We start from the raw sequence: 27,427 nt of genomic DNA, 5'->3' as shown, positions 1-27,427 counted from the left end.
GGGTGGTACGACGAACAAAATGCAATACCGGTTGGCAAAAGGTGCAACGCAGCTGGTGATCTGTGGCGGGGTGGGCCGTCCTATTTCCTGGCTAGGTTAGAAAAGTACATACTATGCCCATAGCATATCTACCGCACATCGCACAAGTAGAAATCAGTGCATAACGGACAAGGCCGGTTTCTTGACCCCATAACTGAATCGCCGCTTGGAATATCCTGCCGGTTAACGGATAAAGTGGCTTTTCCCAAAACGGCGATACCTGACAGTTCGCTTCTCGTCATGTGACCATGCGGATTAACCTTTGAATCTATGAGATCATGGATAGTAGGGTAACTCCATCGGTCTATGCACGACATGACATCAAATTGCCTTACATCAAAAGGGTCTCTAGCGTCTAGATGTCTATTCATCCACTCTCCGGTAACAGTTTCACACCCAACCATGCTTCGTAGAATTGCTGGAAAACGCTTTGCCAAGCCTAGCGGTTCCCTGGCCCGCTTTATCAATTACCAGAGCCAATACGCCCAGGCATACCAAATTCCCAGACGGACCTGGCCGAAGAAGCTCGCGATTACGCTCGGGGTACTCTCCGTCGGGCTCGGCGCGGGCTACTACTTCTACTGGCCAAAGCACACATTCCCTACAACTGTCGCCGCAATCCTTCGTAAGGGTCTCTGGGCGGAATCCGACAAGGGTGAATTCGACTTCCAACTCGCGCTTAAATACTATCTCGCGGCGCTCGACGAGTGCCACGAACAGAATGTGAGCCGCCTATCCGACGAGTACACTGGTATCCAGTTGAAGATCGCCGAGATGTACGAACGAATGAACATGACGGAAAACTCGCTTTCTATCTACTCGGAAATCTCTGCTGCGTACATGATAGCGCTCACGTCGCACGGCATACCGGAGGACCGCAGACCACACATTATCCAGAAGGACTTGCGGTTGGTGATCAAGATGGCGGAGTTGCATAAGGGTGACCCTGCGATCACCAAGGCGATGCTCATGACCCATTTGATGGTGGCCCAAGAGGAGGTGGCCAAGCGCAGCGGGAAGTTGGGAGAGCGCATTCTCCACCAGCAAAACTACAACTCGGCTGCCAATCCGGAGCAGTTTGAGGACCAGGGGGACAGTAGCTTTGCTGCGACGTCAAGCGACTCTGAGATTGTGCTCACCAATGCCGACGAAACCATCACGGCGTACAAGAACCCGCAGGCATGGCTTCCGTTCCGCGACGAGTTGTTCAACGCGCGTGATTTGTTTGTGGCGATCTGCTTGTCACTGGGGGATATTGAGATGGCTGTGCGGTCGAAGTTGATCTCCACAGAGTGGATGATTCTCGCAGAGTGCGACTTGCCCGAGATCTTGATGGCCACGTGCAACTTGGGCTCGTTGATGTACTTGCTCGCCGAGCGGTCCGAGTCGCAGGAGGCGATTTTGCGCAAGTTGCAGACGGAGAAACGGCCGGAGTTCAGCGTGCTGGAGCTTGCAGAGGCGGTCAAAAATCGAGCCTACACCCTAGGTGAAGCGAAAAAGTGTTACACCTCCGTATTGGCGAATGCCAAGATGATTCCAACCAATGAACGGTACAACACGTTGGACGAAGCGATCGGGTTGGCGACGTATGGTTTGGGAGTTATTCATTTACACGCGGGTGAGTATGCGGAGGCCAGACAAATGTTGAGACAGGCGCGGTTGAGAGCCAAAGGAAGTGGGTTTGACTCGTTGGTTCAGGAGGCGGAGCAGGAGTTGGCCAAGGTGGATGAGGAAGAGGCGAAGGAAATGGTCCAGCCAGAAACGGCGTTGGCTTGAAGCTGACCAAAGCGACGATCCTGTTTTTGCTTCTGTACTCGCTCTGTATTTTCCGGAGATTGCATTCCGCGTTAACTCTCTGATCTTTCTGTTTGGCATCAGTTTATGGCTTTTCTTCAATTTACACGTTGCGGTGTATATAGCTAGCCAAATGCACTATGCCTAACACTAGTTTCTCTGGCTGTTACCTCTTTCCGGACTAGTTTACCGGATCTCATACACCTGAGCGTAGCTAATCCTCGTATATAGCTACATATTTATTTTACCACGCATTACGATTATCTAAATAGAAGGGCAAGGCTCGGATCGAGTTCTTTCCATAGTTGTAAGCACTGCATAGATTCGAGACTTCCAAAGAGCCCCTTTGGAAATCCTGTTTGGGTAACAAGTATGTTGCTTATTCTTGTATAGCTTCTGCGGTATACCAAACCGTGAGAAGAAATGGCCATGAGCCCGATTGTGCCTGGACCCTCTGTGAGAAGAGTAATGTTGCACGTACCTGGTAGTATGGAGCTTGTGTTATATAGTTTGTTCTTGATAGATAATTACGTTAATTTGGAGACCCCAACTGGATTGGTTAGTTCTCTTATCATTGATAATTACTACGAGATAACGTAACCGATCATGGAATGTTGGTCGATGTGGAAAATACGGAGAACCCTCAGAGTGTAAACTGATTTTTGACAACCCACAATCAGCCTGGCTAGCTCAATCGGTAGAGCGTGTGACTCTTAGCAGTACGCGATCATATTGTTGCGGGTTTGGCTACTTTTTGTTATTATATTCTGAAAGTATCTTGGTAATGGACTGTGACGTGGAGGAATTACCCCCTACCACTGGTTTAAGTTAGTGTATGCTTTTAAACTTTGATCCAGCTATGTCAATAGTGAAGACATGTTATCGGCCCGGTTTCAAAACGTGTTCTAATTGCGGTCACCCCTCAGCAGGTTGCCGGATTCCCCTCCTTCGACAAAGCTTGAAATTGGTGACTAGACGAAGCTTATCGCTATTTTTACAACATGGGTTGTACCTTCCGGTGGACCGGTTGAGTCGGCCCTCGGATCTGCACCTGCGGCCATGCCATGAATAAAGTGAGTTTCTATCAACACTGTAAACTTGTGGCACTTGCACTTGAGATGGAGAGCAATTGCCCTTGAGCTTCCTGAAAGATTGAAGTGGAGTGGATTAATCATATCGGACCGCTTTTAGTGCTGTCATTCATGCACCGCCTAACTTCGCACTGCATGAAAGCGGCCCCGAAACTATCCGACAACCTCAATTTCTCGCTTCCTCATCTTTCTTTTTTTCACTTCCGCACCTCTCCATTTCCTCAGTTCAAGATTAATTTATCTATAAATTTTTAATGCTGATTAAATCTCCCCGTAGTGCAATTTCTATTCCGAGTAAAATCTAGTCTTCCCCCGCTGCCAATCCCCGGAGCATCCTCCTAGCGCTCATGCAGCAACCAGACGTCAGCTTGCAGCCAGAAAACGCAAGTGAGTCAATAAATAGCAGATAGAAATCCCTGTTTCCTTCTCTAGTATCTATCCATCTTCTCCTTACCCCATCCCTTGATACAATGTCCGACTTTGAAGAATTCAAAACCCTTGAGGAAACGCTCCCAGAAAGCTTGAAACGCTCGACGTCATCCTTATTCGAAACCTTAGTGACTCCTGAGCCCCAGGAGCGCCCTAGAGCCCCGAGGTCCCTTTCCTCGCACTTGCGCTCGCGCTTGGACCTTGATGAAAAAGGAAAGCGTTCCGGCTCGCCTGTGCCGTTGCCACAACCAAAATTCAAGGTCGACCTTAACCTCCCAGCGTTAAACACTAAGCAATCGTCGACCGGTGTGTTGTGGGCCACGGAGCGTGCGAACGAGTACGGGTTCGGAAAAGAGCCGGAGAAGTGGGCGAATTTGGGCCAGGGCTCGCCAGAGCACGGTGACACCATTCCGGGATCGTTCCCTCGCCCAAAGACGATCCCGATCCCGGACATTTCCAAGGGTTACGGACCAACCGCGGGTGTCCACGAATTGCGTGAAGCCGTCGCGAATTTGTACAACCACGAATACAGGCAGCATTTACCCTCCAAGTACACGTGGAAGAATGTGTGTGTCGTTCCTGGTGGCCGTGCTGGTTTGAGCAGAATCGCGGCGATTTTGACCGACTGTTACCTCTCGTTCTTCCTCCCGGACTACACAGCGTATGCCGAAATGCTCTCGTTGTTCAAGAACTTTGCGCCGCTTCCGGTGCCCCTTAAGGAAATTGACAACTATGAGGTGCACTTTGACATCATCCAGGGTGAATTGGAGCGCGGGGTGTCTGCGATCTTGACCTCGAACCCGAGAAACCCAACGGGTCAGGCGATGACCCTGGAGCAGCTCCAAGGCCTTCACGACTTGTGTCGCTCAAAGTGTTTGCTCATCATGGACGAGTTCTATTCGCACTACTACTACGAAAAGTGCGATGGGTCGTCCCTTTCGTCCGCCAGCTACATCCAAGATGTCAACAAGGACCCTGTCTTGATTCTCAACGGGTTGACAAAGCTGTTCCGTCTTCCTGGCTGGAGAACGTGTTGGATCTTGGGCCCAGAGGAGTACATCAACGCTTTGTCCTCCGCCGGCTCGTATCTTGACGGTGGCTCCACCGCGCCGTTCCAGTATGTGGCGGTTGACTTCCTCAAGCCAGATTTGGTGAAACAGGAGATGATGGCGTTGCAGCTCCACTTTAAGATGAAGAGGGACTACTGTTTGGACAGACTCACCAAGATGGGCTTCTCGTTCAAGGACAGGGTGCCGAACGCGACATTCTACATCTGGTTGGACCTCTCGCACTTACCAGGGAAGATTGCCAACTGTTTGGGCTTCTTCCACGAGTGTTTGCATGAACAGGTGATCTGTGTTCCGGGCTTTTTCTTCTTGATCAATCCGCAGAACTTGAGTCGTTTAACGGATGTTATTATGTACAGCTTTGTGCGTTTGAGTTACGGTCCGGAGTTTGAAGAGTTGGTCAAGGGTATGGACGGGATAGAGCGCATCTTGCGCAGATTTCATGCCATGCCAAAGCCGATCGCCTTTGAGGTATAGGATCTGAAATGATCGAATCATGATTCAATACATGTCTAAGGAGGGATTTTCCAGGATGTAGGTGAGTATTTGGACTACAAGGCAAAAAAAAATTGTAGCTAGGTAGGGATCAGAGATGTCGGGTTTGTGAGTGGGATGGGCATTGTGTATTGAGATTAACCTATCAAGTACCAAGAGGTGAATTAGAATGGGAGACATTGGTTAATTAGAAGCGGCATGCCCTGAGTAAACCGATGTTAGAGGGTACAAATCAGCAAATAATGATGTCACTCTATGCGTCGGCGAAACGGGATTACTTTGTCACTTTTGCGATGTGTTAGGATGGTCGGAGGAGTGGAGGCACCGTGCACAAAAGGCGAGGTTGGTAAAATGAGACAATATTGGCGAATATCCAAAGTAAACTCGATAGTTTATTTACGCTGGTATTTAGGAATGGGGCGAATTCGTTAATATGTGAATTGGAACCATGGTCACTCTAGATGCTTATTTCATCTAGAATGTTTCATCTAAAACGTTTCATCTCTGGGACGACAAATCATTGTAAGGATTGCAAAAGGTTTACCAGGGCAAATGCTCACTAGCAGACCCAAATCTGTACGATAATATATTCCTGAAAGCCCAATCTTGACCTTCTATAGTATATACATTTATAAAAGGCTGTACGTAATCAAAGCAGATGGTATCCTTCCAAGAAAAGAACCATCGCTCGTTACAGGCTCCGCCCTTACCTGTTATCCCAATACAGTCAATAGACCATAGGATTTAAAACTTTAGAAAAATAAAGCTCCAACTACACTGAGGAGTTTATATCTTGAAAAACAATTTATAAAAAAATTACTACTTTTTCAACGTTTTTACAACCCTACTGATAATGCTCAATCCCCATCCTAGGTTCTAGTCGTGCCTGACCCGTCCCATTCAACCTGTTGGTCGTGCCCATCCCACCTGCACGTCTCCATTCTCGGCGCTTAAATCGATGTCTACAACTGCCATCTGTTCTTTGCAAGCATTTGTTGCAACAATTCCAGTACTTCACCATGGATGGTATTCTACAGTCTGAGAACCCACACGAGGCGACTCATGACCTTTTTGTCAGTTATCCGGTGGCACAGATTCACACCATCTCCAAACAGGTGCTCCTGGAGGCATTACTGAAGAAAGCTGAGTTGACCGGGTTGGTGAAGGAGAAATACCGCGACCTCCTCAATGTCGCAGACGACATCCACGCAATGAGTTCTCTTTCACAGCGCCTGCATTACCAGCTCAGCGATTTGTGCTACGAGCAGAACGGCTTCCGCCACCAGAACCACGGCCAGGAGCGGTATCTTGCAAACTTTGCACGCTTCAGCGACTTTGCCGCGCCCAGCAACGCTGCCTTTACGCATGATCGCACAGTGCTCCTACGGGGAGTGGTCCACGAAATGGTGACGCTGTATGGCATTGGGAAAACAGTACCCAACGTAGAGTTGGCCAAGCTTATCTATGTTGTGGAGAGCGCCTTCCCTGAATTGGCCCAAGATCAGCTTCTCAGTAGGCAATTGCACGATTTCAAGGTTGTCTTGGTGGCGGGTTTGCTGCGCTCCATCGCGAATTGCGACCTGAGCGAGGAGGAGGACAGCGAGATCGAAAGCGAGGAAAGGTTATTGCAACAGTTAATCATAGTGGCTATTTTGCAGCGCAGCGAACCTCGCGAAGTGCTAAGGATGTTCTTGGCCCAGCGAGTGCACAGAATCAAAGGGCAGCTCAGTGGCGCCCTATCCCAGATCCACATTGAAGCGCTTTTGAAACTAGTTAATAACACGCTCTACTATGCCATTGCATTGTATACTCGCAAATTTGGAGCCAGCTTTGCACGCGAGGTCTCTAACCTTGACACGCTGAAACTTGCCCGTACCCAAGATTCGTTCTACGAAAGTATCCTCCTCGACCAGATGACGGAATCCGTGACTTACACAGAAAGTACCTCAGAAGTGGCCGATTTGCACACCCAATTGGACGGCTTCAAGGAAACCACCAACCAGTTGCTCTCTGCCCGTTTCAGGGCCCATATCGACGCAGTTTCCCATAAAAAGTCTATTGTGGGCCTTGTCGCGTTCACCACCCATTTTCTCTTGGCGTTCAAGGCCTTTCCGAGTTTGCTTTCATCAGAAGTTGTGGGCTCGACTCTGCTGTTACTTGTGGACCGCATCAGCGACATTTGCAGTGAAAAGATCGCCTCTATCCAGCCCCTTGTCAGCCAGTTCATGGACTCCTCCGGTGTGCATGCGGATTCTCCCGTATTCCATTCCTTGGTATCGTTAGATCTGGCCAAGTTGTCCGATAATGCGGATTTTGACCAGTTCATGCTGAAAATCAGCGGCTTCATTAATAACAAGGCTTTCTTAGGTGTGTCTGCGGTGTCAGCCATCATCGACAAGGTGGACGGCTGGTACGAAGACCTCGAACATGTTTATGAGGTGTTGGACCGTCAAACCTCTGCGTCTGCCTCCCTGACTTTCACATTGTTGAGAAGCAACGACAAGGCCGAGTATTTCAATAACGCAATCAACTATAACAACCCGATCATCGATGCAACATACTCGGTGGTGAACGATTTTGACGAAGAAGAGAACCATGATGCCTTCTTTGCCCGAGTTTCGTCCTTCTGGGTTGATATTGCCGATACCATGAGCGAAAAGTATCTGCAGATCATGGTTGCCTGCTCCGCCGACCTTCAACAGAAGTTTGCAGTTATATCCAAAGACTTGGGCGACAAACTCGACCAGTACTCTGCAGGTGCGTCTCGCGCTAAAAACTTGTACTATTTGTTGAAGATGGTCACTGACTTGAGAGAAAAGGTTGAGATTATTGCCCGATTTGACCTGACATCCGTGTCGATTGCAAGCTTGCGCGCAGACTTCTCAGCCTTGATCACTAAGCTCTTGACAGAGATTACCGTGCGTGAGATTCCCGACTCGTTTGCATTTTACTCCACGTTGCAGCGTCAGCTTGTGGCCGACCGTTTGGCCGCCCCGTCGGAGGGCAGTGTGGTGCTGCAGCCATCGTATGCGCTTTTGAAGCTGCTCTATCGGTTGGCAGATAAGTACACTATGAAGGCGGAGTTTGGTTCCTCGTGCGTAGCCTTATTTGATGTTCCGGAGTGGCACGGCGAGGTGAAGCAGGTGTTGCTCCATGAGATTTTGAGGGGCATTGGGACGTCGATCCGGGGTGTGCTAAAAAGCTGCAACGTAGAATGTGAATCCGTGGAAGCTGTTCAATGCAAATCTGAGGAAACAGTGCCAAGGTCACTGAAAAAGAGCAAGACTCAAAGAAAGGATGTGGGTAAAAAAGCTAAAACGGATAAAAGCAAAGAAACTGGAGTCAGTGAAAAGGAAGAAATTGCACCTGATTCAAAGGAAGTTGCAGCTTCGGACTCAGAGAAAGTTACAGATTTAGAGGAAGCCACAACTTTGGATTCAAAAGAATCTAGTAACTTGCCAGTTGAAATCCAGGAGCCTGAAACCGCTAACACCGAAAGCTCTAGCTTGTCCATCTCGCCCGAGCAGGTGTGTCGTGTTTATGTCGACACAATGGCTTTGTCGGTAATCTTCGACTCAGATAGCTCTACAACCAGCCAGATTTCTGACATCACGAAATCGTTAAGACAAATGGTTACGACTGATTCCTCAGATACCGTCCAGTTGATGTCGGCTGAGAGCGATATTGTCGAGAAGTTGAAGCACTGGTTGAAGAGCAACCAGGTGGGGTTGTTGCCCCTTACCATGTAAATTGGTTGAATCAATACTTGCGGCCTTTTCACGAGGTATCACGCAAGGGAGCGTAGCCTATATATCATTTCCAGCAAAACTAGGCTTGATACATTAAAGCATCCTATACATAAGTTTTCGTTTGTAGCACACATCTAAATTTTAAATCCTTCTTGACGAGTCAGAAATGGCCTCTTTGCGCTAACTAGATTCAAATGGTTGGTTTAAAGGTGTATCACGTACACTTACTGGCCTGAATAATGATCGAACGACAAAATGCCTTTTCTCCACAGTCCCCGTAACCCAGCTCCAAACTAGGTACGCATTTGCTCGAAGATCATTTAAAAAAAAACGCGGTTTGGACTCAAACTATCCAAAGTACTCAAACCCTTTTCTCTCCGGTCGGATCTGAAAATGTATCCTAGGAAGGAAACTAGATGTGTCTTCCTCGTTTTGAACCTGGTAAGCACGCACTATGATTGTAGGACATACATGCACCGAAAATTGTGAAACATTCCCGCCTTAAGTCCGTCCTGCAATGATTATAATAAACCGAGTCTCGCTGTTCCCGGTTTTGGGCTAACTGAAATGCTACCTACTGTGCAGGCGGCGGGCTCTTGAGCATATAAGCGGCTGCCCGTTCGGGTCAGTTTTTTCCCTACGTCCTGTAGTTTAGAGCACTTTATTTTTAGGCTTGTATTACCTAACTCCGTTACGTCGGACTACAAGGTTTAGCCAGATCTGGTTATCTAAATGACGTTTTTATAGCTCGCTGATTAGGGCTGTCGGGTCCATTGATCCGGTAATACCTAACCACTGCCTCAGGATCCTTTAATAGCGGTTTAGGCAAAAAGGCTTGAGCATTGCTTTAGAGTCAAGCCCCGTTTACACCTGCTCTAATGCTATTTAAAATAAGAACCTGCCTTACGGCTTAGTCTGTCTTCCTTTCAAGACTGACAATAGTAAAGCTTATATAGCTCCCTTGTTCACAAACATGATTTCACACAGCTAATTCTGTTATGCCTTCTATTATGCCCTCAGTTATGCATTTAACTATGCATGCCCAACTTTGCACGAGGATATAAGCCTTTAGCGCGCTGACTTTAACGTAGCTTCCTATATACGGCTATCTATAACAACCACATATACGTTATATTACAGCTTTGTCCACCGCTTGTCTCTGTCGTCACACCCAACCATCCAAACACCCCACCTTAAAGTAATGTAATTCCACATAAACTTTCATCCCATATCCCGCAAATCCGATGCTCGGCGCAACGCGTCGTACTGCAGAATTCTCACCCCAGCGCTCGTAACCAAATATTTTTGCGATACGTGTTCCTCAATTTTTCGCGCCTATATCATCACAATCAGTTCTCGGTCCTTTTCTCTTCCGGTGCCTCTTTATCACTCACACCATGGACAAGAAAGAAACCTCCCCAGCTGCTTTAGCTACCGCAGCCAACTCTATCGTCAACAATGGCCCTGTCGCAATCGGTGCCTACTGTTTTTCGTCCATCTTGATGACCGTCACCAACAAGTACGTCGTCTCGGGCAGCGACTTCAACCTTAACTTCTTTTTGCTTGCGGTGCAGTCGACCGTGTGTATCTTGACGATTTCCGTGCTCAAGTATTCTGGGACCATCACGTACCGCCAGTTCAACCCGACCGATGCAAAGCAGTGGTCGCCAATTGCATTCATGTTGGTCGTGATGATCTACACCTCCTCCAAGGCGTTGCAGTCGCTTTCCATTCCGGTGTACACCATCTTCAAGAACCTCACCATTATCTTGATTGCTTACGGTGAGGTTATCTGGTTCGGTGGCCAGGTCACCTCCATGGCGTTGTCTTCGTTCCTCTTGATGGTGCTCTCCTCCTTCATCGCCTGTTACGGTGACAACAAGGCGACCTCCGATTTGGGCTTGGGTATCGGCTACATCTGGATGTTCGCCAACTGTATCTCTTCTGCTGGGTTTGTGTTGGTCATGAGAAAGAGAATCAAGTTGACCAACTTCAAGGACTTTGACACCATGTACTACAACAACCTTTTGTCCATCCCAATGTTGTTGATCTCCTCTTTTGTCTTGGAGGACTGGTCCTACGACAACTTGCGGTTGAACTTCCCACCAGCCACCAGAAACATCATGATCTTCTCCATGATCTTCTCCGGGATGTCTTCCATCGGTATTTCTTACTGCTCCGGCTGGTGTGTCAGAGTTACATCTTCCACCACCTACTCCATGGTCGGCGCCTTGAACAAGTTGCCAATTGCCTTGTCCGGGTTGGTGTTTTTCGACGCCGCCATTAACTTCTGGTCTGTCTCGTCTATTTTCCTCGGTTTCTTGGCTGGTATTGTCTACGCCGTGGCCAAGGAGCAACAGAAGAAGCAGGAGGTTTCCTTGCCAACGCAGAAGTAAGAGCCTGCTAAGAAACGAGCGCGGCGAGCTCCTTGCCACGCTAATCTGTTCAGATTAGGATTTCTCCGTTGGTATCTGGATCAGGATATCCTAATTAGAATATATTTCTTTTTTCTATCTCCGTCGGGTTACTCTGGTAAGTTTCGTGCGAAGCATATCGGATTATCCCGGAACGCATGATCTTTGGTCTGCGCCCACCCCACCTTAATGGTACCCTTTATTTCTGTAAAATAGTATTTGTTTACTCTCCATCTCATTATTTTCGCGCATAAATAGATCTCTCAATCGGTTAGCTAAGTATAGATAGGAATGAAAGTGGTCTAGGGGCCTGGTTATGTAGGAATCAAATGACTGAAATCATACAGGAATCAAATAACTAAAATAATACCTGTGATTTCCCCTGACCGTCAGTAACCCATTACATGCAACCTTCACTTAATAAAATACCTAGTTACGCCCCAAACTCAAGCAACGAGACAATAGTCTCGGCTAGAATCAGCGCGACGTCCGGTGCAGTGCATCGAATACGCAACGTAAACTCCCGGCCCTCCGCGCGCGCTTCCAAAAACATCAACACCCCAAAGTTCCCCTGCAATGTATGCAAAATTCCGGTCCCCAAAATCAACTCCTGCGACACATCCTCGGGCTGCTGGTACTCTGTTTCGTCAATAATGGCAAAGCCCATGCGTGCGAGAATGCGCCTCAAGGAAATCGTGGGATACGCGAGGCTGGTCTTGAATTGTAGCACGGCCTCCCCGCTGGCGCCCATGGCTCCGACCTGCGCCCAGCGGGTCAAGAAGTTGCTGTAGGCGAGCGGTGCCGCCGTCAACGCGCGCAACAAGAGCACGGGCAACTTCACCTTCAACGATGTGAAGGCACCGCACATGAACGACAACAGGAGAGTTGGCTGCTCCACGTTGCTCAACCCCGTCGATCTGAGCACAACGTTGAATCGGTGGTCAGTCTTCTCACTCTGCGCAATGTCCGACGACGGTGCCGTAACCAGCTCGATGACGTAGGCGGGCTGGGTGGTGCTCGTACCAGACCTGAGCGTTGCAGTCAAGCCAGTGATGTCCGCATGGGTCGTCTTGTTCTTGTAGGTCAACTGGAAGCCGAGCACATGATTCTTTTTGGTAATTCTGTAAGTGATGCGCAACAATGTGTTTTCATACAAGATTCCCTGGTCAAAGTGGAGTGACCGGAAGTAGCCCTCCTGCCAGTTGGGGGAGAGCACTGGTTTCTTCGGCTCGGGGCCGGGAGAGGATGCTGAGGAGCCGTTGCGGGCCGCAAAGGATGGTCTCCTGATCGTACTCGCCTCGGAACTCTGCAGCACGAGGCCACCGGCACCCTGGAAAACAAGGCCGGTACTGCCATTGCCATGACTCATGAGTACGGACGAGCTGGATCTGTTTCGGCCAAACCCCCGTAAGTGTGAGACCGGCGCGTTAAGTTGGGCGATGGTGCCGACGCCCGCCATCAACGGATTGACCTTGTTAACAAACACCGGCATTTCGCCCACAATCAAGTCCAAGTGCTTAGTATCGTCGTTAAGAGTCACAACACGGAGGTACTCCATGGCCCTGGTTTGGATCTCAATGTCAATCGAGTTCAACTCAAGCTCGTAGAAATCGAGCACTAGCGGCCGCAAGTCCTCATGCCGCTTGTACATCTTTAAAAATGCCGAGAGGATGATGGCGCGCGTGTTAGGTGCGCAGTAAAAGTACTTGTGGTACAAGAGGTCGAACTGCACGCGCGCGGTGCAGCGTTTAGCTGTCATTCCCTCTATCAAGTTGGCATCCTCGTCAGCCTGGTCCAAGATCAAATGGCCAAACTCGCCAAGCACAAAAGCCCCGACCTTGGTCATGGTCTCGCTGAGCGCCTTGTCGCGCAAGTACTTCACCACCATCCGTGCCGCGAGCAGCTGCAAGCTCAGGTTGTTGACCAAGATCTGGATGATGCGCTCCCAGATTTCGCGGCTGACATGGGTGCCGGCGACCGAGATGAGGCGGAGCATCGTGGTGACGTACCAAACGGCGTCGGTGGCAAAGTTCTCGCACAACACCGCGATCTTAACCGCGAGTTCGGGCCGTAATGTGTAGTCGGCCGTGTGGAAGTACTTGGTAAGATGCTCAACCACCGTTTCGACCGTAGCGGCGGACGTCAACGTGTAGATGAGGTCTAGCGCCTTACGGCGGACGGAGATGTCCTTGTCCTCGAGAAGGTGGAGAATAACGGATAACTGCTTGCTGGTGTTCTCCTGTGCGACTTTACCGCCTCTAGAGGTTAATTTAATAAGAGCATCGAGCGTGAGGTACCGCGTGTTCGTTTCCGGCGAGTCGAGGAGCAGGAGCAACGCGTCGGTGGCGGAAGCAAGTGCCTCGGGGCTCGGGTCGAGATACCCTAGGAGTGAGATGCATGCAAAGAGCACTGCGGACTGAGCGTTTTTGCTCTGAAGCCCGGCTAATGGGGACGACGACCTGTTGATCGTTTGGTGGACAACCTCGCGCAAGGTTGCCAACGACGGCAGATCAATCTCCCCTTCAACAAAGTGAAGGTACTGGATGTACCTTTCAATCAAGCCAAGAAGCTTGACTGAGAGCCACGGGGCCGGGATATCGTAGTACAAGTACTCGTCTTTCACGTATGACGGGTCAAGAACGACTTTTGAAAGCTTGCGTGTAGCTAGCGGGAGCAAATTCTCGCAGAGCTCTGGCAACTCTTCCACTATGAAACTCACAAGCGAGACGGCAGAGGTGGACACCCCCAAATCGGCGTCATCGAGCACCGCCACGAGGCGCGGCACCCAGCTGCGACAATTGGCAAGTAAAAGCTCGGGGTTGTCCCGGAAGATTCTGAGCAAGGCTGCTGAGGCGTTTCTCCGCACCAAAGGAACGGTAGTGGGCGATCTGAGAAAACCGTAGACCGCCTCGAGGACGGCACTCCCGTCGGCGACGCCTGTAGCCACATACTGCAATGCGAGCGTGGTAAAGTCAACGTTATCGCCCCACAAGTCCTCCAAGACCGGCAGGATTGTTTCCAGAGCGTTAGAAGACTCAAGGAAAAGCGAAAACGAGAGGTACCCCATCTGTTTCTCAGAGAAGGTAGCGGAACGCGCGAGATCCATCGACGCCCCGAGCCAAAAGTCATGAACAGTCGTGTAGCCAAGGATGTGGATGTAAAGGAGCTTCGCCACATACTTTTTTTTCTGGTATCCCAGGAGCTTTGTATCCTGAAACTTTCTGCGGATGTTGTCGAGTTCCACCGCGATGCGTTTCCGCTCCTCGTCGTACGCCTTGGCGTTGCGGATGTCCGCGATAAACTGGGACAAGCCTGGGTGGGTTAATATCAGTATTGATTAGATGATTTCTGGTACTTACCCTTCATTTGAGCAGGCATATGGAAGGGGGTGAATGGGGGTGTTTGCTCTGATGCTGATCTGGCAAGGGTTGATCCGGGTCGTTTTGAATGTGGGCAGCTGTCCTGTGTGTAAGCCGGGATGATCTAACAGCTGGAGCGAGAATGCTCAAAAGCAGTATCAAGTAATTTGTATTAATGTTTGGGGTTTAGAGTATATTCAGGTTTATTAGAGCGTGTTTGAGTTTATTAGAGGTTATTGGGGTTACTAGGGTTTATTTCCGGTGGAATGAATATATATGTGGAACAGTAAGGTATACCACAATCAACAAAATACGAAAGCTCTATGCTTCGGGAAGATGAATACATCCCTTCTGCTCAATTTATCTCGTAGCATGCCAGAAAAATACGGTGCTCAGACCACCGAAAATAAAGAACCTTACGGTGGCATCGAAGGGAATGGGTGGGTCACATAAGCGATTGATATCACACAATGCCCAATGGTTTCTGCCATTAGGCGCATATTTACATAAAATCTCAGAAACTATCAATTTAGATACTTTAAAAACTTCCAAAAAAATTGTACGACCAGACGCTTAAATATTCAGGGGAAAATTTAAGCGGAAGAGGTCATGACCTGCCAAACTCTGATGACGTTGTCGGTGTAACCGGCAAACAAAGTCTGACCGTCAGCGGACCAAGCCAAGGAGATGGCTTCTGGCTGCTTGGCACCCAAAACTTCTGGCTTAAGCTCATCCATCAACTTACGTTCTTCCAAGTTGAAGATCTTGATACCAGCAGAGGTGGCAGCGACCAACCAGTATCTGTTTGGAGAGAAAGCCAAGGAGTAGATTTCGTCACCAGAGGTCAAGGAGTACAAGGTACGGGACAAAGAGAGATCCCACAAGATGATGACACCGTCCTTACCACCAGTAGCACACAAAGAACCATCTGGGGAGACGGTCAAAGTGGAGACGAAACCGGAGTGGCCAACGAAGTCGGCCTTTGGAGAGTAGTCGGACAAGTCCCAAGACTGTAGAGTTAGTAAAACTGTATGCGCTTGCTGCATTTTATCGACCGTTGAGCACCAGGGTGGTTCTTCAAATTGGAATCAGAGATCTTGGTGATATATATGTCTCATTCGGGGGATCTTACACCCCGTCTGAAGTAGCAAATATGTAATACATCATATGAATGAAGAATGCTCGACGGTCGCTAAATGAGTTAATGGATAAAAAAAACATACCTTGACCAACTTGTCCCAACCGGCGGAGATGATCGAGTTAGAAGCCTCATCTGGAGAGAACTTGACGGTGGAGACCCAGTCGGAGTGACCGTGCAAGGTTTCCATGCACTGACCGATGGTGTTCCAGACCTTGACGGTCTTGTCACGGGAAGCGGAAACAATCTGTCTGGAGTTCTTAGAGATAGAGACGGACAAAACGTCACCGGTGTGGCCGACGAATCTCTTGGTGGAGACACCGGTCTGGATGTCCCACAATCTCAAGGTCTTATCCCAAGAGGCAGACAAGGCGTACAAACCATCTGGGGAGATGGTACAGTCTTGAATGATGTGGGAGTGACCCTTGAAGGACTTCTTAGCAACACCGTAAGAGCCTTCTTCTCTGGTCAATTGCCAAGAGATCAAGGTCTTATCACGGGAAGCAGACAACAACAAGTCTGGCTGCGCTGGGGTGGTGGCCAAAGAAGTGACCCAACCGTTGTGGCCCTCCAAGGTACCTCTCAAAACTAAAACTTCTCTGTCGGCAGACATTTTATATTATTTCTGTTAGGGGGAAAGAGTTAAAATGTGTATAGTGGAGAAGGAAGCCCGTTTATTATATAGCGGGTAAGTAATTTTTCACCTTTTCCAGCGCGAAAAAGTTTTTCGCCGAGGGGCTAAGGGGAGAGAGAGGATGCAGGAGACTACACACTGTTTACAGGTTAGGTAGGTGGATAATCATGTGACTGATCTGGAGTATACGCCGGGGTAAATTTGGGCACGGCAGACTTTTTGTATTTTTCTCCTTTACTGTGACTGTTTTTAGGAAAGTCAAGTACCACTGATAGTGCAGTAACAAGGGTGCTTGCGACGAATTATATACAATTAGGTATTATAGAGTTGTTGGAATAGTACAAAATGATTACTTTGAAATTTGTGGAGTAAGCCTGGTGTTTAGCCACATTGTTGGTGATACAGATAGCGCACAAGGTGAACTGTAGCCGTGGTGTATAATTTTCGATATACGTGATTTAATCCAAATATCGATGTATATTTCGATACATCTATTATGTATGTTCATATACATATATATTTGATCACTGTAAAAGCAACATAACCTTGATATATAGGTCTCACGCAACCTTACCATAATTAGTATATATATATGAAATAATTATAATCGCCAGATATATGCCGAGCCAGTGTGAGAATACTACACCACGGACTTACAATATATTCAGTATACACATTTTTATACCATCCACGCACATGGGCCACACATACTGCTCCAGCTAGGATGGTTCACCTGTAAATGGGAGAAAATAGTATCGGCAACGTCTATCATGCTAAATACCTACAATTATTTTTAAAACCCATGTCGATCAGCTCAATTCTGTGAAAACGTAAACTTCTCAACAAAGTAACATCCTGCATGTAAATATACGCGTCTGCGACGCGAAAAGTGCGTATCAAACGCGTCTAAAAAGTCACTTCGGAAACCACCTCAGAAACCACTTCAAAGAACTGGACGGTACCCTCTCTCACAACTACACCATGACGCTCTCCGACTTTGAGAAACAAAGGCAGGCAAATATTGCGCGTAACCAGGCGCTTTTGAAGCAGTTGAACCTCGATTCGATCTCCCAAGACATCTACTCCGAGCTTAAAAAGGAGGATGCCCCTAAAAGGCGCCGCGCTACGAAGCCTGTGAAGCCTAGAGAGATTGTGCCTGCTTTGCCTACCCGTAGATCCAGAAGAATCGCAGGGGTCAAGCTCGAAGACGTCACCGACGATCCGTTCATCCAGGAGGTTACAGAAGCGGAGCGCAAGCGGGAAGAGCTCGAAAGGATCAAGCGCATGCGGTTAAGCGGTGACGTCAGCTTGGTTGATATTATCACGGATAAGAACGGTGTAAAGGCCGAGGAGGATGAGGCATTGTTGGAGAAATTCCGCGAAATCGGCAAGAACTACAGCATGGGGGACTTTTTTGATCAAATGGTGGAGAAGTATGCCACCACCGATAAGGCTCTCCAGGAATTGCGCGAGGAGTTTACAAAGGTTACCTTGGTCCCACAGTACGATCCGAACGATGTGAAAATCACACCCGGGAGAATGTCCACTGTCACCTTTCACCCTAGTACCGCTAAGCGGCTCGTGGTTGGAGGTGACGTTAACGGCCATATTGGTATCTGGTCCGTGGACAACGGCAGCCCGATTGAATACATAAAGGATGAAGCTGAGGAGGTGGAGGAGACAGAGGAGCTAGAGCCGGATATCACGATCTTGAAGAACCACGGGAAAAATGTGGGAAAGATTGTTATCCAGCCTACCGACTCTACCAAAATCATCACCTCCTCGTACGACGGATCCATCCGCTCCATCGACTTGAACAACTTGAAATCCACCGAAAAGTACTTCAGCCAGATTGATGGACTGGCCCTTGGCGTTTCCGACATCCAGTTTGGCTCGCCAAATGTGTTGTTCTACACCACCTTAGAGGGCCTGTTTGGCCGCGTGGATTTCAGAGAGAGTTCCAGAAAAAAGTACGACTTGCTCAGGGTGCACGACAAGAAGATTGGCTCGTTTTCTGCGAACCCGAACCGCGACTACCAGATTGCTACCGCCTCGCTCGACCGTTCCTTGCGGATCTGGGACTTGCGTAACGTCAAGGCCTCTCCGTGGTCGGAGTACGAAGGGGCCCGGTCGCCCCACTGCTACGGCGGCTTTTCATCTCGGCTCTCCGTGAGTTGTGCCGACTGGAACTCGTCCAACAAAATTGTGTGCAACGGCTATGACGATAAGATCAACATTATTGATGTTTCCGACGCATCCAGCTGGTCTCAGACCTACGTCATTCCCGGAGTAAAGGAAGAAGTTGCGGAGGGGATCCCGAACAGCATAGTTGCAGAGCACAGGATCAAGCACAACTGCCAGACGGGGAGATGGGTATCAATCTTAAAGAGCAAGTGGCAGCAGAACCCAAGGGACGGGTATGAGAAGTTTGCCATTGGAAACATGAATCGTGCGGTGGATGTTTACAGTGAAAATGGCCAGCAGATTGCGCATTTACAGAGCCTGCGGTTGACAGCAGTACCGGCAGTTGTTGCCTGGCATCCGACGGAGAACTGGATTGTCGGTGGCAGTGCCAGTGGGAAGGGTTATTTGTTTTGTTAATATTTTAGCTGGAATACCCTACCCATCCGTAAATTGGGATTCTGTCTTTTCTACACATTAAATATTTCATCGAATAATATGCAAAGATTAATGGCGTTGAATATACCCAAACGATTTTTCAATTTAACGAGAATCAAGCGTAGCCAACATTGCACCTTAAAAATAAACTGACACTAAATCCTGGACTCACACAATAAGCTACTCACTCGGGTGACTGAATTTTTTTACCAACCACTCCGGTCGGAGGTAGCCTGTGTTGTACCATTAACCATAGTCGTTGATAATTCAGCTAGAAATCTATAACTGGAAATTGACATAATAACTTTTCTTTCTCTGCCAACCTCGTATCTCGTGAATGGTCTCCTATTTGATTGTACTATAGCAGCCTCGCGTTGCTGATTAGTATCCTCTATTAAAATACCTAACATTTCAATACATTGACCCAATTCGAACCTCGAGCTTTTATCTTCCTTTACAGTAGACTATCCTGGTTTACCTCAAGGCATTTGATTTTTGATCTAGTTTTAAATGTGATTACCGGTGGATAAAAATAACTCAAGTACCGGCCTCAGAACGAGGCTATCAAATGGCACCCAAAAATACTACCACTTTGTACTCCGTTATCCACTTAACATTCTCCAGACATCCATGTTTATCTAAGAAATTACATCACGTGACAAGTTTATCCACTTGCAGGATTTTTTTTTTTTTTTTTCACGAATTAACCAGAGTCAGGAAATCGTGCCCCAATGCGTCATACCCATCCACAATCCGTCCTTTGATCCACCATTCCCAGACGAAGCATCTTCCTTTGGATATAGTATATCCGACCAACCAACCCAGCCTTGACCGGGTTTACTAGTTTGAGCTTCAGTCTTTACGTTTTTCGTACTCCAAGTATGTATCTCCAATTCGTGGCGCTACGCCCTGCGTGCGGCAAAAGTGACTCTCTCCGTTATTGCAATTGCGATAGTGACTCTATCTACTCCACTCGACCGCAGAAAAACGCGTCCCCGCTATCCACCGTCCTTAAAGAACGTTACGATGAACCGTACTAACTATCTAGCCAATCTCAAAACAACAAAATGTGTGGTATTTTAGGTCTTATCCTTGCCGACCAGAACAAAAAGGTCGCCCCGGAATTGCTCGACGGGTGTATGTTCTTGCAGCACCGTGGGCAAGACGCCGCGGGTATCACCACCTGTGGTAACAGAGGCCGCTTCTACCAGTGTAAGGGTAACGGTATGGCCAGAGATGTGTTCACCGAGAACAGAGTCAAGGGCTTGATCGGAAACATGGGTATCGCCCACTTGAGATACCCAACGGCCGGCTCGTCCGCCAACTCGGAAGCCCAGCCGTTCTACGTGAACTCGCCATACGGCATTACCATGTCGCACAACGGTAACTTGGTCAACTCCAGCGATTTGCGCAAGTATTTGGACGACAAGGTGCATAGACACATCAACACCGACTCCGACTCCGAGTTGCTTTTGAACGTGTTTGCGGCGCACTTGGAGACCTATGACCGCCCGAGAATCGGGAACGATGAGATCTTCACCGCGTTGAAAGGCGTTTTCGAGCAGGTCCGTGGGGCGTACGCGTGCACGGCGATGCTTGCGGGGTACGGGTTGATCGGGTTCCGTGACCCGAACGGTGTCAGACCGTTGCTCATCGGTGAAAGAACCACTGCAAACGGTCAGACCGACTACATGTTGGCGTCTGAATCGGTTGTGTTGACCGCCCACGGCTTCACCAAGTTCCGCGACATCCTCCCCGGCGAGGCTGTGATCATCCCAAAGGACACTGTCAAGCCGGAGTTCCGCCAGGTCGTTCCGGTGCAGTCCTACTCGCCGGATATCTTTGAGTACGTTTACTTTGCGCGTCCAGATTCCGTCATGGACGGGATTTCTGTCTATAGAACCCGTCTTGAGATGGGTGTCAAGTTGGCCAACAATATCAGAGCCCGCTTCCCAGGCAAGGACATTGCCAAAGAGATTGATGTGGTCATCCCGGTGCCAGACACGTCGCGTAACTCCGCCTTGGAGTGCGCAGTTTCCCTCGGGATCCCGTACAGAGAGGGCTTTGTCAAGAACAGATACGTTGGCAGAACTTTCATCATGCCCGACCAGGCCGAGCGCCGCTCCTCGGTGCGCCGCAAGTTGAACGCCATGGAATCTGAGTTTGCGGGCAGAACCGTCTTGATTGTGGACGACTCCATTGTCAGAGGGACCACCTCCAAGGAGATTGTCTCCATGGCCAGGGATGCCGGAGCCAAGAAGGTTTATTTTGCCTCCGCTGCCCCGGCCATCAGATACAACCACGTGTACGGTATCGATTTGGCGGACACCAAGGCGTTGGTGGGCTACAAGAGATCAGACGAGGAGATTTCTCGGGTTATTGGTGCCGACGCGGTGTTCTACCAGGACTTGGGCGACTTGATCGACTCGGTGAAGAGCGAGCTGATCTCCACGTTCGAAATCGGTGTGTTCACCGGCCAGTACGTCACCGGTAACGAGGACAGGTATTTGAAGGAGTTGGAAATTGTCCGCGCCCAGAACCAGAGAATCCGGGAGTTGGGTGTCGGTGCCGGGGTTGCGGGTGAAAACCTCTCCTGCGATGACATGGTCGATGTCAAGGCCGAGTCGGACATTGGAATTTACAACAGCGGTGACTACGCCTAATTATAGACTTTTTTCTGTTTCAGAACTATACTTTTATTAAAAGGCCGAGGCCACCGTAGGGAGACTAAGGCCGTCTACCATGCCGGGGAAGTCCTTCGGTCGTGAATAGCTTATGCCAAGGGACAGACCCACGTCAGCTAGGGTTTGATACCTATCAAACATGTATGGGGTATATCAATATCCGTTCCATCATGGTATAACGTCTGCTCTAACATATGTATATACCTGTATTCTGACTCCAACTCTAGAGGGATTAGAAAGTCGCTATCCATTCGGCCTGTTGAAAGGTCCATTTATACAATATAAAATCTCTCTATACAACAGTTTAAGTGTAGTTGAATCCATTGAAGGTGAGCTAAATGATGAAATAGAAAAGTCGTACAGATAGCTTTGTGTCGAGAAAAGGGAGGAATATACCCATTTCCTGGTACGAGGAAGACTATTACTCCGAATAAGCTTCAAACGTCAACTCCGCCTTCTAGCTATGGAGGTTACCGTATTCGTGGGCCATTTTTAAACTGACTCTCCCGTTTCTACCCTTTCTACTTTCGGTTTGCAATCTACAAAAGTACCAAAATATTTGCCATGGCACTTATTTTACCCGAAAACTACAAGAGGTCTCAAAAGATGGAGACACTTTTTGCATTGGTTTTACTGGACCCAACTCATTATGGTTGAAAGCAACCACAAATAAGACAATTTAGGAGCCCCATATCCGAATTCTCAGTGGGTGGGCCTGGTTGAGATCCTAGTGGATGAGAATGGAACCTTTTACCTGCGAGTCATGACCCAGACATCCAGAGCCGTCGGAGGGTTGTGGAAATCACACTACATCAACCATAGACACGTCTTCATCGCTAGCACCGCCAAATTCGTCAATGTCTATACTCATGATGCCATCGTTGAAATCGAGCTGTGGAGTCGGAAAGTCACCGAGTGCCAGCTCGGCTGTGAGTTCCTCCACTTGAGGATCAGAAGGGAGTTCGGAAGCTTGAACGGGAAGAATTGATTCCTCTGTTTTCAAAGGATCAGTCAGTTCCTCTAGAGTGGCAGCACTACCTAAAGTGAGAGCATCATCTAACGTGAGGCCGTCATCTAGCGTGAGGGCACCGTCAAATATGACTGAATCAATCGTTACGGGTTCCTGAATGACAGATTCTTGGTTGACAGATTCTTGGTTGACAGATTCTTGGTCGACAGATTCATGATTGACAGATTCCTGGTTGACAGTTCCCAGATTGGCAGGCTCATCCACCTGATCAACCCCCTTTGGTGTCTCCACAGAGTCATCATCTCCAAACAAGTCTGCCTCGGAATCAATTTGTTCTTCCGCCCTCTCGAACCCAGGGGTTTCAATCTCTGATTTTATTTTCGCTTCTAATGGTTCTGGTTTAACATCTGTGACGGCCCCTGGGCTCACTTCAGGAGCTACACCGTTCTGTGAAAGCACTGACACCTCCTCTTTCACAGAATCCAGTCCCTCTACCTTCACATCAATCGGCGCAGGCTCCTCTGTAACCTCGTCATAGGTCTTTCCAAGCACGGAGTCCAAGCGGGAAACCTCCTCTCTCATCTTGACCTTCCCCAACTTGGTATTCTTGATCTCAATGTTCACAGGCAAGAGCATCATGTTGTCACCGTTCTTGCAGCTCCCAATGTTTTCATTGAAGAGCTTGATTTCCTTGTTCAAGCCGATGGTTGTGTCTGATAATGTCGCGTAAAAGTGCTGGATCTGGGTCGTAAACTCTTTGCGGGTGGTAACGAGCGCGTCTGAGGTGACACCCTGTCTGGTGTCGATCTGTTTCCCCTGGTGGACCGTGAGAAGGATGTCCGAAAGCGTCGAGAGAAGCGACACAATTTTCGTGTCCAAGTTGCTCAAAGAATCGAGACGCTGTTGCGTGAAGGACGTCGATTCCAGGGCCATGATATGCGGTAACGTGACAGTGCTCAGTTTGGTTCTGCTGATAGATCTTTTACCAGTATTATGGCTACATGGGCTTGTGTCGAAGGCTAGAAGCATTTGCGTAGGTCGTGCAGAGTCCATATGGCAGCCGTACAGGATATATCTGGTTCCTGGCTAGTCATGTGTCAATCCATAGAGCCAGGTACGTGTTAGATAGACTTTAATTGATAACTGGCAAATTCATGGTTATCAGACAGAGGAAACAGGGTCGATATTGTTAAAAGTAGGAAGTTTTACATATGTGGTTTTACCAGGCTCCACAAAGCTTGTATGAAATTTAGAGACCATCAATCGCATATCTAAAATAAATCTAGACCGACAGACGTTAATTTTAAAATCTATTCACTATACAAGTTATATCCCTAGGCTATGATTAAAATTTTGCCAAGGTGATCAAGCTGTCGGCACCATTTTTCTGTAACACAGAGACTGCTAGAACGGGAATCCACACTAATCATGATGAATGTATGTGCTTATGGGCCATAATTTTTCATCCCATGCGAGCTACGGTATGGCTGTAATCCATGTGTGGCGAATGGAGCACTTGACAGAGTTGAGAATACAACCGCACTATTCTATCATCTGGAAATCAACCAAAGCAGCTCTTTCAATTTCAAAATCCCCGGTTAGGTGTAAAAAAAAAACAAAGCTACTGAATAGTCGTCATGGCATAAGACTTGCGGTTGAAGGGTCTCATGAAACGAGTCTGGCCGAATTTCACCGCTGCGTGCAGGTCGTCGTGCTGCGGCCCAGCGCAATGTACTCGCGTTCGCCTGCATTCGGAACAGCAACTGCGTAATGGCACCTCCTTAAAAGCACCTTCTTCACAGCTGGGCCGTTCTCACTTGGCTCAATTTCACACGTACAATGGCCTCTTCTTCAGCTTTACCTGAGCGTGATACGCTCACACAGCGTGGCGCCAAGACCAGTTCTGTGGGCGACTCTACGAACTCCAACCTCGTGTCGAATAACCATGCCGATCTTGATTTGAATCCTCGCGCGGGTACCCTCGCCGACCTCCAACCAGACTTTGTCCTCTCGGTGCTCTACAGCAACGACAACGGCACGGTTACGGCCGCGGCCACCGCGGACTTCGAGCGTTTGCTCACAACGCTCGACGGCCTCGGCTTCCAGTTCCAGGTGAAACCTGGCTCCGCGCAGACGGTGCTCGTGTTCATTCGCCTCGCACCGCAGGCTTTGCACGCGGCAGTCGCAGCTGCGCGTACCCACGACCTCGCGGCGGGTGTTGCGTCCTTCACGTACCCGGCCGAACCCTCGGCCAGCGAGCGGTTGCGCGTCGCTCGCGGCTTGATCACCGCCGCCGGGATAACGCCGGGCGTCGGCAACTGGAACTTTGTGCGCTGCTTAACGGCGCTCCACGACACGGCCGCAAACTACCGTGTGCTTGTCGGTTGGGCGCATGGCGCGCGTGCGTTCTTCAGCGCCACCGACGCGCAGTGCGAGCACGTACGCGACGCGTACGGCCCGGCACTCGCGTTGTACTTCTACTTCGCGCGCCACTTCATCACGTGGCTTGGGCCCTTGGCCCTTGTGGGTGCGGCCAACCACCTCCTCGTGGGCCGCTACTCGCCCCTTTTTGCACTCACGACCCTCGTTTGGTCTGTCGCGTTTTACCACTCCTGGCGGCAAAGACTGCAAAACCTCACTGCCCGGTGGGGAATTATTGGTAACGACGCCACCCCGCTCCCTGCTTCCCCATCGACTCTTGCTGACTCCACCTCCTTCTCCGATGTCGCCGTTAGACAGCTTGCGATTGTGCCCCTCGCGCTTTCCGTTACCTTCATCCTCTTTTCCTACCAGCTTCTCTGCTTTGCCACCGAGATCTTCCTCACCCAGGTTTACGCCGGACCGCTTCAGCGGTACCTCTCGCTCATCCCTACCGGGATGATCGTCGTGTTTGTCCCCGTGCTTAATCTCTTCTACGGTAAGGTCATCGACGCGGTGTGTGGGTGGGAGGGCCACACCACCGTGGAAGGCCTCCGTGCCTCCAAGGCACACAAGCAGTTTGTCGTTACTTTCCTCACGTCGTACGTGCCGTTGCTTCTCTCGGCATTCCTCTACCTTCCGTTTGCCCACCACGTCGGTGCGCACCTTGCGAGTGCGCAGCGCCTCGTGCCCACGCTCCTCTCCACTAGGCTCGGCGTGTCCATCACGCCTCAGTTCACCGTCAATGCGGCGCGCTTGGCCACGCAGTACCACTACTTCCTCTTCACCAATAACGTGGTCGGTTTCGCTACGCTGTTCTTTCTTCCCATCGTTGTGCGCCATGCCTTGCCTAAGGCCAAGACCTTGGCGTCGGGTGAGCCTGCCGTGTTTGATGACGGTGTGGACGCGGAGTACCTCGCGGATGTACGCGCACAGATCGAGCTCCGCGCGTACGACGTATCCGAGGACTACACCCAGACGGTTGTCCAGTTTGGCTACCTCGTGATGTACGCGCCGGTCTGGTCGCTCTCTCCGCTTTTTGTGCTCGTGTTTGCGCTCTTCCAGTTCAAGGGTGACTTGTTCAAGGTCATGACCCAGGTTCGTCGCCCGCTCCCGGAGCGCGTCGTTTCCAGCGCGCCATATGATTCCTACGTGATTTTGCTCGCGTGGGTTGGTTCTATCACCTCCACCGCGATCACCGCTATGTACCGTGTGCCGCCAAAGGTTGCGTACGCGCAGCCGTTCACCGCGAACGAGCACACGAGCTTGTACACCCGTGGCGCTGCGAACGTAGGAATCGCGCCCTGGAAGCTTGCACTCGTGGTCTTTGCGGTCGAGCACGTCTTCTTTGGACTCAATGTGTTTTTCAGAGCCGTCTACGCGCACTTCCGTCCGCAGGACGCCGTAGACTTGGAGCGCCGCGTAACCGTCGCGCGCGCAGAATTTGTCCAGGCGCACAAGCGTGATTTAGTGCATGAGAACGTCGACGACTCGTCTCTCGATAGCTCTTGGCTTAGTGCCGCTGATGCTGCTGCTGCTGCTAAGGTCATCCCGCGCCAGGTGGTGGTTTCCTCCGAGGGAAAGAGCTTCCCCCTCCAAAAGGGCGATAAGATTATTGATTCTAGGGATGCTTCTGGCTCAGCCGTCGCCTCTATCGATGCCAACACCCATTTCAACCCTAAGACGGATCTTTCTGAACAGGCTAAGGGGTTTGTGGTTGTTGAGGCTAAGGGGACTGCGAACCCTAAGGTCGTTGCTTCGGATGCAGGTTCCCTCGACGACAGCTCCCGTGTCGAAGCTAAACAGCCCTCTCTGGCCCCGAAGACGTTTGTTGTTGAAGCTCCAACGGATATCTCTGAGGAGATTGTGGTCACCAGTGATGCCAAGGGTAACGAAATGTTGTCCACCATCGATGACAACACTCACGTCCAGTCCAATCTCTCCGATATCAGTGATTCATTGCCATTTGACCCAAAACACCCTGCTATAAACCCGATTGACCCGGCCCATGATCCGTTGGTCAGAGATGCCACCTCCTCATCCAAGGCTGTGGGCAAGCTTCCGGCCAAGGATTCGTCTGTTAAGAAGCTGACGACCCCACTGCCGGCTCCAGGTTCGTCTGATTCCCACAGCTCAGGTAGTTCGTCGAGCAAGAAGACCAAACTCAAGGGCTTGTTCAGCAGCAAGAAGTAGGCTTGTTAGAAGGCTGATTATTTAATACGTTCCAGACTAAAATGACTGTAGAAGGGATGTGATTTCAGTGGAACCATCGTTCTCTCGAGAGGTGACGGTTTTATAGGATCCGTGTAAAACCAGGATGGAGTGCTGAGGATTTCAAAACAGGAAGAGGCCGTCTAGTAACGGCAGATTGACTTGAGATAAAAAAAAAGGGTAATTAGATTCAGGTGCGGTTTCTTTATTGAGAGAATATATGGAGCTTATTGAATGAGAGGTAGAATAGCTTTACGGAACAAAGAGTCCCAGGCATCTGAATTGAGATTCCCAATTGACGAAACGAAAACCTTGG

At 49.5% G+C, this 27,427-nt stretch overlaps 11 protein-coding genes across 11 annotated transcripts; 7 read left to right on the top strand and 4 right to left on the bottom strand.

The window, feature by feature from the left end:
* The first annotated feature begins 111 nt into the window (after nucleotides 1-111).
* On the top strand, nucleotides 112-2,126 carry BABINDRAFT_159322 (uncharacterized protein). Its single transcript, XM_019127589.1, has one exon. It carries the CDS (start codon nucleotides 442-444, stop codon nucleotides 1,813-1,815), a length of 1,374 nt encoding a protein of 457 aa, XP_018988147.1. The 5' UTR covers nucleotides 112-441; the 3' UTR covers nucleotides 1,816-2,126.
* A 598-nt stretch (nucleotides 2,127-2,724) lies between these two features.
* BABINDRAFT_159320 (uncharacterized protein) lies at nucleotides 2,725-3,147 on the bottom strand. Its single transcript, XM_019127588.1, has one exon. It carries the CDS (start codon nucleotides 3,006-3,008, stop codon nucleotides 2,805-2,807), a length of 204 nt encoding a protein of 67 aa, XP_018988146.1. The 5' UTR covers nucleotides 3,009-3,147; the 3' UTR covers nucleotides 2,725-2,804.
* Nucleotides 3,148-3,394: 247 nt separating this feature from the next.
* On the top strand, nucleotides 3,395-4,897 carry BABINDRAFT_31798 (uncharacterized protein; the record flags this gene model as incomplete). The annotated part of the gene is made up of 1 exon (XM_019131561.1): nucleotides 3,395-4,897. One exon carries the CDS (start codon nucleotides 3,395-3,397, stop codon nucleotides 4,895-4,897), a length of 1,503 nt encoding a protein of 500 aa, XP_018988145.1.
* A 1,025-nt stretch (nucleotides 4,898-5,922) lies between these two features.
* On the top strand, nucleotides 5,923-8,768 carry BABINDRAFT_173656 (uncharacterized protein). The gene has a single exon (XM_019130945.1). The coding sequence runs from the start codon at nucleotides 5,935-5,937 to the stop codon at nucleotides 8,662-8,664; it is 2,730 nt and encodes a 909-aa protein (XP_018988144.1). The 5' UTR covers nucleotides 5,923-5,934; the 3' UTR covers nucleotides 8,665-8,768.
* Nucleotides 8,769-10,061: 1,293 nt separating this feature from the next.
* VRG4 (GDP-mannose transporter) lies at nucleotides 10,062-11,060 on the top strand (the record flags this gene model as incomplete). The annotated part of the gene is made up of 1 exon (XM_019131548.1): nucleotides 10,062-11,060. One exon carries the CDS (start codon nucleotides 10,062-10,064, stop codon nucleotides 11,058-11,060), a length of 999 nt encoding a protein of 332 aa, XP_018988143.1.
* Nucleotides 11,061-11,511: 451 nt separating this feature from the next.
* BABINDRAFT_164550 (uncharacterized protein) lies at nucleotides 11,512-14,456 on the bottom strand (the record flags this gene model as incomplete). Its single annotated transcript, XM_019130263.1, has 2 exons — nucleotides 11,512-14,390; nucleotides 14,438-14,456. 2 exons carry the CDS (start codon nucleotides 14,454-14,456, stop codon nucleotides 11,512-11,514), a joined length of 2,898 nt encoding a protein of 965 aa, XP_018988142.1.
* Nucleotides 14,457-14,970: 514 nt separating this feature from the next.
* On the bottom strand, nucleotides 14,971-16,196 carry ASC1 (40S ribosomal protein RACK1). Its single transcript, XM_019127587.1, has 2 exons — nucleotides 15,661-16,196; nucleotides 14,971-15,447 (listed from the first exon to the last, which is right to left on the bottom strand). The coding sequence occupies exons 1-2, from the start codon at nucleotides 16,186-16,188 to the stop codon at nucleotides 15,031-15,033; spliced, it is 945 nt and encodes a 314-aa protein (XP_018988141.1). The 5' UTR covers nucleotides 16,189-16,196; the 3' UTR covers nucleotides 14,971-15,030.
* A 964-nt stretch (nucleotides 16,197-17,160) lies between these two features.
* Nucleotides 17,161-18,922, top strand: BABINDRAFT_159314 (uncharacterized protein). Its single transcript, XM_019127586.1, has one exon. It carries the CDS (start codon nucleotides 17,191-17,193, stop codon nucleotides 18,808-18,810), a length of 1,620 nt encoding a protein of 539 aa, XP_018988140.1. The 5' UTR covers nucleotides 17,161-17,190; the 3' UTR covers nucleotides 18,811-18,922.
* An 801-nt stretch (nucleotides 18,923-19,723) lies between these two features.
* ADE4 (amidophosphoribosyltransferase) lies at nucleotides 19,724-21,757 on the top strand. Its single transcript, XM_019127585.1, has one exon. It carries the CDS (start codon nucleotides 19,896-19,898, stop codon nucleotides 21,489-21,491), a length of 1,596 nt encoding a protein of 531 aa, XP_018988139.1. The 5' UTR covers nucleotides 19,724-19,895; the 3' UTR covers nucleotides 21,492-21,757.
* A 319-nt stretch (nucleotides 21,758-22,076) lies between these two features.
* MED11 (Med11p) lies at nucleotides 22,077-23,455 on the bottom strand. The gene has a single exon (XM_019127584.1). The coding sequence runs from the start codon at nucleotides 23,413-23,415 to the stop codon at nucleotides 22,315-22,317; it is 1,101 nt and encodes a 366-aa protein (XP_018988138.1). The 5' UTR covers nucleotides 23,416-23,455; the 3' UTR covers nucleotides 22,077-22,314.
* An 827-nt stretch (nucleotides 23,456-24,282) lies between these two features.
* Nucleotides 24,283-27,416, top strand: IST2 (Ist2p). Its single transcript, XM_019132662.1, has 2 exons — nucleotides 24,283-26,445; nucleotides 27,106-27,416. The coding sequence occupies exons 1-2, from the start codon at nucleotides 24,322-24,324 to the stop codon at nucleotides 27,136-27,138; spliced, it is 2,157 nt and encodes a 718-aa protein (XP_018988137.1). The 5' UTR covers nucleotides 24,283-24,321; the 3' UTR covers nucleotides 27,139-27,416.
* The last annotated feature ends 11 nt before the right edge of the window (nucleotides 27,417-27,427 follow it).

This window comes from Babjeviella inositovora (genome assembly GCF_001661335.1).
Source record: "Babjeviella inositovora NRRL Y-12698 unplaced genomic scaffold BABINscaffold_1, whole genome shotgun sequence".
Classification (NCBI taxonomy): domain Eukaryota; kingdom Fungi; phylum Ascomycota; class Pichiomycetes; order Serinales; genus Babjeviella; species Babjeviella inositovora.
This window is presented reverse-complemented; position numbering and strand designations above follow the sequence as displayed.